Source organism: Dermacentor albipictus, chromosome 6, assembly GCF_038994185.2.
Source record: "Dermacentor albipictus isolate Rhodes 1998 colony chromosome 6, USDA_Dalb.pri_finalv2, whole genome shotgun sequence".
Taxonomy (NCBI): Eukaryota; Metazoa; Arthropoda; class Arachnida; order Ixodida; family Ixodidae; genus Dermacentor; species Dermacentor albipictus.
In genome coordinates, this window is record NC_091826.1 from 127,381,658 (window position 1) to 127,394,705 (window position 13,048).

The 13,048-nt window shown below is 48.1% G+C and overlaps 1 protein-coding gene across 1 annotated transcript in view; it reads right to left on the bottom strand.

The window, feature by feature from the left end:
- Nucleotides 1–883: 883 nt before the first annotated feature.
- LOC135899491 (uncharacterized) overlaps nt 884–13,048 on the bottom strand; it is a 40,137-nt gene continuing 27,972 nt past the window's right edge. The window contains exon 7 of the mRNA XM_070521054.1: nt 884–1,002. Coding sequence (XP_070377155.1) covers nt 884–1,002 — 119 coding nt within the window. The remainder of the gene's footprint in view (nt 1,003–13,048) is intronic.

Genomic DNA, 13,048 nt, shown 5'->3' on the forward strand with positions numbered 1-13,048 from the left:
CTTCTTGCTCAGGGTTCATCATTGCCTTTCCAAGCAATGGAGGAGACGCGCAAAATGAACACACGAACTGTACGTGGGCGGAGAAAACTGCGCAATTCCGAGTCGCGCGAACATCCGGGATATCCCGCGCTCGCTTGGAGGTTAGAACTTTATGGGGCAGATGGCGCTGTATCTCGTTCCGGCGGCGCGGTGCGCAAGCAGTGTGAATGACGCGATTTTCGGTGGCAGGAGTATTCCATTCGCTGTAGACGCCGGATTCCTCAGTGTGAACGTGCCATTAGTAAGCGCGCTATGCATGGCCAAATATATATGTCTGCTGTTTGGACAAAGAACTGTTCATTGTGACTGATGAGGATGGAGTGGACAAAAAAGCAGAAGCTCCATTAGTCTGGTTCTACTGGTATCAACATTGTTTTGTAAGTGTGCATTGCCATACTCCCTGTTGCCGTTTTGGGTGACATCAGCAAGGACCAACTTGAGGCAAAGGGCAATAGACGTCTTTAAGAGCTAAAAATACATGCATGCATGGAGAGCACGTTGCGTCCAAAAAGTGGGCCCTTCACAGGGGTCCTGGAGAAGGAAGAGATCATTGACAGTGGGCAAAGATAAACTTTACTGCTAAACACCCAACACTTGCCATGTCACGATCTCTGAAACAATTTCCCTCAAAGGGAAATCATCTTTGTGCGACCCTAAAGAGGGCAGGCAAGCTAAGTCTCTTCAGGAATGCTGCCAGCTTCAAAAGGCCCACTTCGCACATCCTGAATGCTTCCTTGTTAGCCTTTGCTGGGTGCAAGCCTTCTTCTGTCCAAAATCCCTAAAGGCGAGCGCTGTTGGTTTGATGGAAAAGCTGTTCAGAAATGATTGCAACAAACCTTCCTTCTTAGTTAGCCTGGAGATTCACGGTGCTCAGGGAGCGACACCGTGAGACTAGCAACATTACTGGATCCCTCCAGGACCTTGTTCCACTTTCACACTGCTCCCTTGTAACAGCCATGAGACCTGAAACCAACAAATTCAAATTCGGCACTGATGTGATTGCTGTGTAGCATGCATAATAAATATAAGCACGAAAACAAAGCACATATTTGATTGTATATTTTATGTTCTAATAAAGAAAGAAAGAAGAAAGAAAGGGAAAAGATACATAACCATTTAACACTTAGGCTGCAGCCCACCCCTTTCTTCTTTTATTTAGTCTGGTAGTGCTATATTTTTTAAAATTATAAACGGACATGAACTGTGCACAGATTACTGCAAGGAACATAGGTGATATTCCCAAGCTCAATCATTGTCTATTTTTACATACACTATGTGCTGGCTCAAAGAGGTTCGAAGCACTGCAATGGAAGCTGCTAGCAGAACAGGTGCCTGGAAAAAAGAAAGCTGTGCTAAGACCATCTTGGCAACCTCTTGTCCCCTGAATAAAAATTGTGCTTCCATATCAACTTCAGCCCTCCAGCTTAGGATAAAGCACAGGTGCACTTATGAACAACGGATCAATTCTTAAACAGCATGTACGGTTCAGCCAGAAGCATGGGCCTGAATCGGCATTGTGCTTCTGCATTGAATGTGAATAACGTGCTCCATAATGACAAGTGTGCTTTCGTGATCTTCCCCGCGATACTAATTTGTTATGTGGTGAAACATATTACTACAAAGAATTGCAGCGCAGTGAAGCATACCATGAGTGTAGACGCATTTGCAAATGATGTTACAATTGAAGGTACTGGGCACAGCGTAGCCCTATGTGTCAGGTGTGCCTTTTCCACTCTTACTGTGCTTTACTGAACAATGTTTACTTCCACCCCACCCACTATCAATGCGCTTCACCACATCAGACTGCTGTATTGCGGTGTAGCAAGCTATAAAAGTAAATTAGCTTTCCTCAATACACTGATGTCTCCCGGTGAAGCATACGCGAAGTACTGCGGTGAAGCATATTAAATGTGAAAGGGGCCACTGTCACTGGACATGAGTGTCCTTAATTGTAGACTCGCGCACCCGCCGCCATATGTCACATTGCGCACACCGGGTGCCGGATAAGTGTACCTATTATGCAGTCATAGCGGGCCCCACCTACTTTCAGTATGCTGCACCGCAATACATTCGCAGGCTTCACCGCATAATTATATGTACTACGGTGAAGCGGCATGCAGAACTTCCAGATAGCAAACAATTTAGAACACACAAGCGCAAAGAGCAGACATAAGTCTCGTTTTCAACTCGATTGTCATGCAAATGACACCTAGCACGGAAGAATGTGAAGAAGCTGTGTGTTAGGGTCTTAAACTTCATACTAGGTAAGGATCACACCCTAATCCCGCGACAGCCCCTAATGAGGCCAAAACGGGAGCACATGTCGGTGAATGCGCAACTGGAGCCTGTAAGCCGCTCTGCTCTTCCACTACCCCGGTTGCACGGCTGGTCCACTCCTTTCAGGCAAAGATCACAAACCTCAAATTCAGCGCTGGACAGTGGGTGGTCGACGCAGTCATATTTACGTGAGTTGTGGAGAGCAGCACATCCCTTGAAGTCCGGTAAGCAAAGGCGGACATGGCGACGTCACATCGTGGTTCACTAAACTATGCTGCCGAGGCGCTAGGCCACTTCGGCATTTCAATCATCACCACCGCCAGATTCTCCAGGAATACGGGTCGCACAACGCAGATTCTGTACTGCCAGACCTCAACGAGGCCTAAGCCGCACTGACATACCCACCACTACTCGCGGGTTTCCGCCAAGTAACACAGAACCTACAATCAACACACGAGCAACCCAAGCACAATCATACGAGCAACGTTGAACCAATGTTGCCAGGTCGGGCAAGGCGGCGTAGACCAAAGCTAGACAAATGGTAGCCCAAATGTAGCCAAACACAAAAAAGAGCAAAACAAATTTGTAGCCAATACAGCCACATTAATTTGTATGTACATTTACGCATTCGACTACGGTAATCCCTTTTCGAACAGGTGGTTCCAGTTAATAAATCTGGAATTAAAACATCACCCCTAAACTACCGCCCGATTTCACTAACTAGTATTCCATGTAAAATCCTCGAACATGTCCTTTACACAAACATTGTTAATATCCTTGATGCCAACTCATTCTTTTCGAAGGCCCAACATGGTCTCACCGATCTTTTTCGATCTCTCACCGAACACAGTTGGCTTCGCTTACACACCAACTACATACAATTCTTGATCGTCGTTCTATAGCTGACTGTGTCCTCCTAGATTTCGCAAAAGTTTTTGAAAACGTTTGCCATAGTTTGCTTCTCTTTAATTTAAGCAAATTGAACATTGATAGGAAACCGCTTGTGGATCGAATATTTTCTAACCGGACGCTCACAATTCTTGTCTGCTAACACATTTAATTCCCCGTTGAGGCCAGTTCATTCTGGCTTGCACCAAGGTTCAGTGTTCGACCTTCTGCTGTTTCTCACTTACATTAATGACTTGCTGCAATGCGTGACCTCTAACATTCACTTATTCGCCGACAATTGCGTAGTCTTCTGAGAAATTATTGACCAAAATGATGTTATGATCCTTCAAAACGATATCAACTGTGTATTTAACTGGTGTAAAGTCTGGCTGTTGGAACTCAGCACAACTAAATGTAACGTATTACGTATCTCCGGTACAACTTCTTCCCCCACTTCCTACTTGCTCGATAATTCCGCTCTCGAATCCGTAAATCCCATTGCTACTTAGGTGTCCACATAACTTCCTCTCTTTCTTGGTCTCTTTATATTACCACACGGTGTGGCACAGCAAGAGACTGAAGAAGAGGAGAACAAGGTTCGTCTCGGCATCGCACGTCGCCGCTTGCGTTTTTGTAAAGTGCAACCGCCTGTATCTTGATTCAGCTTGTATACTCCAGCAGGGTATACGCGACAATTTGGTGGAGGTGCTGGGTACGCTCAACTTATGCAGGATACCCCACTGAACCGCGAGAACCTCGCCCCACAGTTGGAGTTGACTCCAGTTCACGCCCAAGCCGGCGAATCCGAGGCCTCGCCCCAGAATTTGGAAACCTCCAGGAAAAAGTGATGACTGCGACCACTGCGACTTCTACGGAACGGGTGACACCAACTTACCTAACGCTGCTGAACCCCCAAGTGCCGACGCCTTTTCATGGCGACACATTTGAAGACGTGGAAGACTGGCTGGCGGAGTTCGAGCGCGTGGCTGCGTTTAACGAGTGGGACAACAACGCCAAACTCAGGAACATCTACTTCAGCCTCCAGGATGGTGCTCGCACGTGGTTTATGAACCGCGAAAGCGCCCTGTCATCCTGGCCTGAGTTCCAGCGCAAGCTACTGGAGACTTACTCCAGCCCCGACCGCCCAGAAAAAGTGGAACGGGCCCTTCAGTCACGCGTCCAAAAGCCCAACGAGAGCGTCACGATGTACGTGGAAGACATGACGCGTCTCTTTCAGCGTGCCGATCCGAGCATGTCGGAAGAGAAGAAGGTGCGTCATCTGATGAGAGGCGTAAAGGAGCAGCTCTTTGGCGGTCTTGTTCGGAGTACCCCCAAGACTGTTGCGGAGTTCCTCACCGAAGCCACCGCGATGGAGAAGACCCTTCAGCAACGGTCGAGCTTGTACAACCGACAAGTAAATGCCGCCTCCACTCCGGATACGCCGGTAGGCTTAGGGTGCGACGTCGCCTTGCTTTGCGAGCTGATTCGCTCATTGCTTCGCGACGAGCTGCAGAAGCACCACGGCACGTCGTCACCTCCAGTCAGCTCCCTCGCCAGCGTCGTATGCAACGAAGTTCAGCAGGCACTGCAGGCATCTCTTTCCAGCAGTGAAGCACCACCTCTGCCAAGCGAATCCCGGCACAAGACGTACGCAAAAAAATTACTGAGCCCCGTCCAAGCTTTCGCACCTACTTATGTGGCGCCGCCAGTCGCGTTGCAATCGGCGCAAGCCGCTGCGACAACTCCGCTACCGTATTTCGATGATCGCCGAACACCCGCGAGGAAATCAGAGGTTTGGCGTGCACCCGATCGACGACCGCTGTGCTACCACTGCGGCGAAGCTGGTCATGTGTATCCGGAGTGCCCCTACCCTGCTCGCGATACCACTTCGAGGACGACGCAAGGGCGATCGCCACGTACACGCCGGGAAAACTGACGTCAGTGACCTTAAGAGGCGCGGCCGCTGATACTGGACGCGCTGAAGACCTCGTATCGTGCCGACCGCAGAATAACGAAAACACGATGATGCCAAAACCAGTCTCCTCGAACAAGATTTCACTGGACTTACCTGTGTTGATCGACGGCAAAACAGTGAGTGCACTTATAGATACCGGCACCGATTACTCTATTCTTAGTGGAAAACTGGCGAGCGTTCTGAAAAAAGTTACGTTGCCCTGGAACGGGGCACCAGTTCGTACGGCAGGTGGCCACGTCGTCACGCCGCTTGGCCTATGCACGGCCAGAGTAGAAATTCGCGGTGCTGCTTTTCTCGCCACTTGTCTGGTTCTACGCGAGTGTTCCCCCGATTGAATCCTTGCGATGGACTTTCTCCGGGAATATGGCGCCATTATTGACCTCCGCGAGCGCTGCATCACTTTCTCGACACAAAGGGCAACACAGACCGAGGACATTGGACATGGATCCGCACTTCGCGTTTCGGGCGAGAGCATCACGATACCGCCGCGTGCGTGTGTTATGGTTCCGGTCAAGTCCGACGAACTACAAGACGGTGAAGCCATTGTCGAAGGCAATGTTGCTGGCACAAGGCATTTGCGCAGCGCGAAGCCTTGTGGAACTTCGTGAAAGCCAGACAATGGTCCTCGTTACCAACTTTACCTTCGAGCATGGGCACATTTTTCGTGGCACTGCCATTGCCTACGCCGAACCATCAACGGACATCGTCGAGTGCTTTGCTTCTGAGGTGGACACACACGATGGTTCGCTCTCACACATCGATGTAAACTCCGAACTTACGGACGACCAAAAGAGTGCACTGCAGGAACTCTTGAAAGAATTCAGCGCGTGCTTCGCTCGGGTTACCAAGGTGGGCCAAACGCCAATCACGAAGCACCGAATAACGACATCCGCCGGCGCACGTCCCATCAAACAACAGCCTTATCGTGTCTCACCGAAAGAAGGTGAGGCAATTCAAGCCCAAGTCAAGGAGATGCTAGATGATGGTGTCATTCAGCCTTCGCACAGTCCGTGGTCCTTCCCGGTCGTTCTAGACAAGAAAAAAGACGGAACGCTTCGTTTCTGTGTTGATTATCGACGCCTCAACGATGTTACCAAGAAGGACGTGTACCAATTACCACGTATCGATGACTCTTTAGACAGGTTGCGGCGAGCTAAGTATTTTTCGTCTCTCGATCTAAAGAGCGGTTACTGGCAAATTGAGGTCGATGAACGAGACCGCGAAAAAACTGCTTTGGTCACTCCAGATGGCCTTTACGAATTCAGAGTACTCCCTTTCGGTCTCTGTATGGCACCAGCAACAATGCAGCGAATGATGGACACCGTTCTCGCTGGTCTGAAGTGGCAAAGCTGCCTCGTCTACCTTGACGACGTGGTTGTTTTTTCGGCGGCATTTGACGACCACCTGAAACGACTGCGGCAAATTCTCGAATCCATCCGATCGGCTAACCTCACCCTTAAGCCTCAGAAGTGTCATTTCGGCTACAAGGAGCTGATGTTTCTCGGACACGTGGTTAGCGCGGAAGGCGTTAGCCCCGATCCTGCGAAAACTGCCGCTGTAGCCTCGTTTCCAACACCGACCGACAAGAAAGGTGTCCGACGCTTCCTGAGCCTTTGCGCATACTACCGGCGTTTCATCGAAAATTTTTTGAAGATGGCGGAGCCGCTGACTCGGCTCACGAGGGAGGATGTATCGTTCGTGTGGTCCTCAGAGCAAGAGACTGCTTTCACCGAGCTTCGACAGCGTCTGGTGTCAGCACCAGTTTTGGCCCACTTTGACGAGGAAGCGGACACGGAAGTTCATACAGATGCCAGTGACGTTGGTCTTGGGTGTGGTCCTTGTACAACGGCAGGAAGGTATTGAGAGTGATCGCCTACGCAAGTCGCACACTATCGCGTGCAGAGACCAACTACACCACCACGGAGAAAGAGTGTCTTGCCGCCGTATGGGCGCTGGAGAAATTTCGACCTTACCTTTACGGCCGCCCATTCAAAGTTGTAACTGATCACCACTCATTATGCTGGCTTGCAAATCTCTGGGACCCTTCTGGACGATTGGCACGGCGGAGTCTACGTTTGCAGGAGTACGACGTGACCATCGTGTACAAGTCGGGCCGCATACACGAAGACGCTGACGCACTCTCGCGCGCCCCTATCGACACTACCGACCACGACATTGAGGATGACGGCGCTTTCCTTGGGGCCGTAAGCGTTACTGATTTGTCCACATGGCAGCACGCAGACGATGCACTACGGCATATATTCGAACATGTGGAAGGACGAAACCCAACAATACCCCGGCATATCGCTCGAGGATTTATTTATTTATTTATTTATTTCACGTACTTTCAAGGCCCGAAGGCGTTACAGAAATGAGTGGAGCCAAAACAAGAAGTAATGCAGTAAAAAATACAAACAAAAAAGTATTAACAAAAATATTAACACAAGGCATTCTGAACGGCGGTCTTGAAGTTAGTAGGGTCGGTGATGAGTTCGATTGAGGCGGGAAGGCGATTCCAGTCCGTGCTTGTCCTGGGGATGAATGAGTCACTGTACCGGTTAGTACGGCACAATGGCATCCCGATTTTAAGGCTGTGGTCAGTGCGGGCAGAAATATAAGACGGATGGGCAAGAAGGGTCTCTTTAAAAGGGGGTTCAAGTGAAAAACGTTGTGAAAAACGGAGAGACTGGAAGATTTGCGGCGTGACGAAAGATAAGGTAAGTTAAGAGTTCGTTTCATTGAAGAAATACTTGCATAGAGAGAATAATTAGATAATATAAAGCGTGTACTGCGGTTTTGAATACTTTCAAGAGTAGAAACTAATGAAGACTGAGCCGGATCCCAAATGGCTGAAGCATACTTCAATTTGGAGCAAACTAATGTTTTATAAAGAGTTAGCTTCAGGGAAGAAGGGGCAGAGCTAAAATTACGGCGTAAGTAACCAAGCATGCTATTAGCGTCTTTAGTAACATAGTCAATATGCGAGTGCCAAAAAGGTTATTTGATATGTGAAGGCCGAGATACTTGTAAGCGCTAACTGACGTCACAGGTGCACCATTAATAAAGTAGGTGTGCGTGGCAGTGTTACGAGATATACGCATGGCCTTGCATTTATTTGAATTTAGTTGCATGCACCAACTAGAACACCACTCAATTACGCGGTTAAGGTCGTCCTGCAGCTCTTGGGAATCTTGAAGGATTAGTAATTTTACGGTAAAGAACACAGTGATCCGCGAAAAGCTTTATGGAAGAGGAAAGAATGCAGTTCGGAAGATCGTTAATATAGATTAGAAAGAGAAGTGGACCCAGGACTGACCCTTGAGGAACACCTGCTGGTACGTTAGAAAACCGAGAATTTCAGTTATTAGTGTTTACAAACTGCGTCCTGTTAGAAAGAAAGTTTTTTATCCACTCGAGTACATTTGCGTCCAAGTTAAGTTGAGACAGGTTAAGCAGAAGTAAATCATGGGTCACAGAGTCAAAGGCCTTGGCAAAATCAAGAAATATGCAGTCAATGTCGGTACCTAGATCAGAAATTGCAGAGAGATCGTTAGTAAATGTTAAGAGCTGTGTTTCACAGGAAAAGAACTTACGGGAACCTTGTTGACAGGGGTTGAAAAAGGAGTTTGATTCTAAAAACTCAGCCAAATGTGAATATATTATTTGCTCAAGAATTTTACATGAAATGCTTGTTAGTGAGATAGGCCTGTAATAGCTGGGTAAGTGTGTGTTACCTGATTTATGAACTGGAATCACCTTTCCCACGCACCAGTCGTGTGGAAGAACAGACTGCTGTAATGACTGAGTGAAAATGTGTGACAAAATAACAGCAGAAAATACATTAGTACACTTCAAAATTTTTGAGTTCAGGCAGTCTGGGCCGGCAGAGGAGGGCGTTTTTTGATTGTTTATTAGGCAGCTAACACCAACCCAGTCAATAGAGATTGGATCCATGGGCGAAAAACCAGAATTGGATACAAGCGGTAATGCACGTGGCATTGTGGTAACATGTGAAGAGAACACATCATTAAATACATTACAGCATTCTTCAGGAGCAACAGGTTGATCATTTGGGTATGTTAATTGGATTATTTTGCTTGGAGTACCGTTAACTATGGTCCAGAATTTACGAGGATTAGTTTGCAAGATGGACGGAAGGGTAAAAGAATAAAAATGCTGTTTCGCACTAGCGGCGGCTGTGTTGTAGTCACTTTCAGTGAGGTAGCAAGCGGACCAAGCAACGTCACTGCATGAAGCTTTTGCGCGACGAAACAACCGCTTTTTTTTGTTACGTAGTCGCTTCAAAAAAGGGTTGAAACACGGGGACCGTGGCTTGCAAGCGACTGTTCTTTGCGGTACGAAACGGTCGATTAATCACAACAATTTATTTTTGAAAATGCACCAGTTTTCTTCAACGCAGCGCTGATCGCAATTAGCGATGTAAGAAGCTGCGAAATTTTCCTTTTCAGTGGTAATGGAAGCCAAGTCGGCTTTGCTGTAATCGCGGATCACCTTCGTAGTTTTCTTAACAGGAGCCCGTGTGTTGATATGAAAAGTGAGTGCAAGGTGATCACTTAAGCCTTTTATGTAAAGAATTGGGGAAACTGTGTCAGGGTTCGTCGTGAGAATCAGATCTAGTATGTTAAATGAAGAGGCAGACACGTGCGTTGGTTTCAGTACAAGCTGGGTGAAGTGCAAATCCACACAAGTGGATTTCCACTTCACCCAGCTGGGCACTCTGAGAATAACTGGGCACTCTGAGAAGACTGGGACGTTGCCATGTCGTTACGCCAAATGATATCGGGAAAGTTGAAGTCACCAAGAAGAAAAATGGGAGCGTTAGGGTATCTGACAACTAGTTTGTTCAATGCGTCGTGAAGGTCATCGCAAAATGATGTCGAAGCAGTAGGAGGGCGGTAGCATGTGCAAAAAATAACATCTCTATTGTCGAGTACAACGCGCACGCAAACAAGTTCAAGTGGTGTTTCTATGGAAACTGAGCTCGAAGTGAGCGTTTCAGTAAATGAAATCAAGACACCTCCACCTGATCGCACACCACGATCGCAGCGATAACATGAACACAGTCTTTCACAATCACAAATTTCACTATTTTTTATCCGAGCAGAGAGCCATGTTTCAGTGAGACATACTATGTCAGCAGCGCATGAATCAATCAGCGATGACACCGCAGCACGTTTATTTAGTAGACTTCGCACGTTAGGGAAAAAAACAAATGTGGTGTTATTAGATTGCGCATGTGCTAGCTATGTCGAACCATTCCCTTCGATAGCTTGACGCGACCGAACAGAAGAGCGTGCTGCACGTGGCATGCTGACTTCGCATACATTGTCCGTGGTAGAACAGTAAACGTAACACTTCTTGTTCAAAAATAACTTATTTAGCCGTATTGAGTATGTCTGTCCTGATGCCTTAGCAAAATCAAGGAGCTTTTTCCTAGAGTGGCGCGTTGCTTGACAGAAATCTTCGCCCACAGATACTCCGGTGGATTTCAGATTAGATTTTAGGGCCAGAATTTTATCCTTTAGTTTTGAGCAAGAAAACTTCATTATAATCGGGCGAGTCTTATTAGCAGTATACGAGTCAAGTCGGTGGGCTCTACATACCATATTCTCGGGGACCTCAAACTTAAGATGATGAGATAAAAATTCACACACCAATTTTTCGGACTGTGCCCTTGTTTCTGACGGAGTGTCAGAAATACCATAAAATATTAAGTTATCCCGGCGGGAGCGATCTTCTAGATCATCGAGACGTGTCAGGAGGGAGGCATTTTCAGTTTTAACGGCGTGAGATACAACTGCAGGTATGTCAGCTGACGACGGGTTAAGCTCAAGTGATTCAACAAGCGATTCAACTGTCGTTAATCTAGTGGTTAAATCGGACACTTGATTAGTTAATTGAGCTTGCTTTTCCTTTAATTCGGCGAGACCACTTATTACCTCTGTGTGTCGTGAATCTATTTTTGCTGAAAGGGCAGAAATGGCTGCAAGAAGTTCATTGTACTGCGCGTCAGTTGCGGGTCCCGGATTAAGTTCAACGTCACCAGATGGGATGAGTAGCCTTGCAACAAACGCACATTCACACAGTGAGGCAAAAAATACACTTGGGCACGGGAAAAGCAGCAGACAGACGTTACTCGTACGTTTAGAGTAAAGAGACGGAGCTTCACAGACCTGCATGAAGAAGCAAAAAGGGTTTAGCGGCGACTGCATGGTGGCCGCTATCCCGTGCCCACTGAAAGTGGCCGGACGAAGGCAGCTGCTTAAGTGGAGCCAGAAGGGAGATGTCGCTCCTGGCGGCTGTGAATCCGTGTGCAAAGGTATGAAGATGGCGCCCTGGATTACTTGCTGGCACCAAAGATCTTGACTTTCGTCAGATAGCAGGACTGGCAACGGTGTCGGTGAGTCATTATAGATGAGCATTGGTGAAACCGCACATGAGCAGGTCGAGGGATACAGCCATACTGCAAGGAGCACGCTGAACTGCATGAAGAAGCAAAAAGGGTTTAGCGGCGACTGCATGGTGGCCGCTATCCCGTGCCCTCTCATTGTCGTCCTTTTCTTTACGACCTGGCGTCTTATACAAGAAGAACTCCGCTGCCACCAACAAGACCTACCTTTTAGTCGTTCCAGCAGACCTCCGTGCCGAAGTTTTGTTCGCCTGTCATGACGAGCCTCCGTCTGGCCATTTGGGTTTTACGCGAATTCTTGATAGAGTGCGCAAATCCTACTACTGGCCGAGACTTGCCGAGTGGGTTAAGCGGTACGTCCAAACCTGCCGGGAATGCCAGCGCCGAAAGTCGCCAGCTGTGAAGCCTGCGGGATTGCTGAATCCGATTGACCCACCTGGCACACCTTTCGACCAGGTCGGCATGGATCTTCTGGGCCCGTTTCCATTGTGATCTTCTGGCAACAGGTGGATAATCGTCGCCATGGACTATTTAACGCGATATGCTGAGACAAAGGCGCTGCCTCGAGGCACAGCTTCCGAGGTTGCCTAGTTTTTCATACAGGGCATTGTCCTACGGCATGGCGCCCAATCGCACGTCATCACAGACCGAGGCAAAGCCTTTACAGCACAGCTCATTGAAGACGTTTTTAAACTCAGCTGCATGGCCCATCGAAGGACAACTGCCTATCATCCCTAGACAAACGGCTTGACCGAACGACTGAACAAAACGATGACTGACATGCTGTCTATGTACGTGGACGTACAGCACAAGACGTGGGACGACGTACTCCCTTACGTAATGTTTGCCTATAATACTGCTACGCAAGAAACAACACGCTTCACGCCGTTTTACCTCGTTTACGGCCATGAAGTGCAGACTATATTAGAAGCAATGCTGCCGTGCGACAACAACGATCATCTCGACCTCGCCCAAGATGCCGAACTTTTCGTGCAACGAGCGGAAGAAGCCCGTCAGCTTGCCCGAGTGCACATAAAGCAACAACAGAGCATCGATGCGCACCGTTACAATCTCCGCCATCGACATGTCGAGTTCCAACCTGGTGATCAAGGTTTTATCTGGACTCCCGTGCGCCGAAAAGGACTAACCGAGAAGCTTTTGAGTCGCTACTTCGGACCTTACAGAGTGTTGCAGCGAATTAGTGACGTGAACTACGAAGTCCTTCCTGACGAAAGTCAGCCTCCCCGACGACGACAACTGCAATCTGAGATTGTGCACGTTGTACGGTTGAAACCGTACTATAGTCCCTAAAATTCGACGTTTTCAGCCGCTTCGGTTAGTTTTGTGGTTGCTCGTCCATCAGTGCCTTGTGACTATATCGCACACCACAGTGATTGTGACTATAGCCTATGTCTTCGTCCTAGACCATCTCGGCGCTC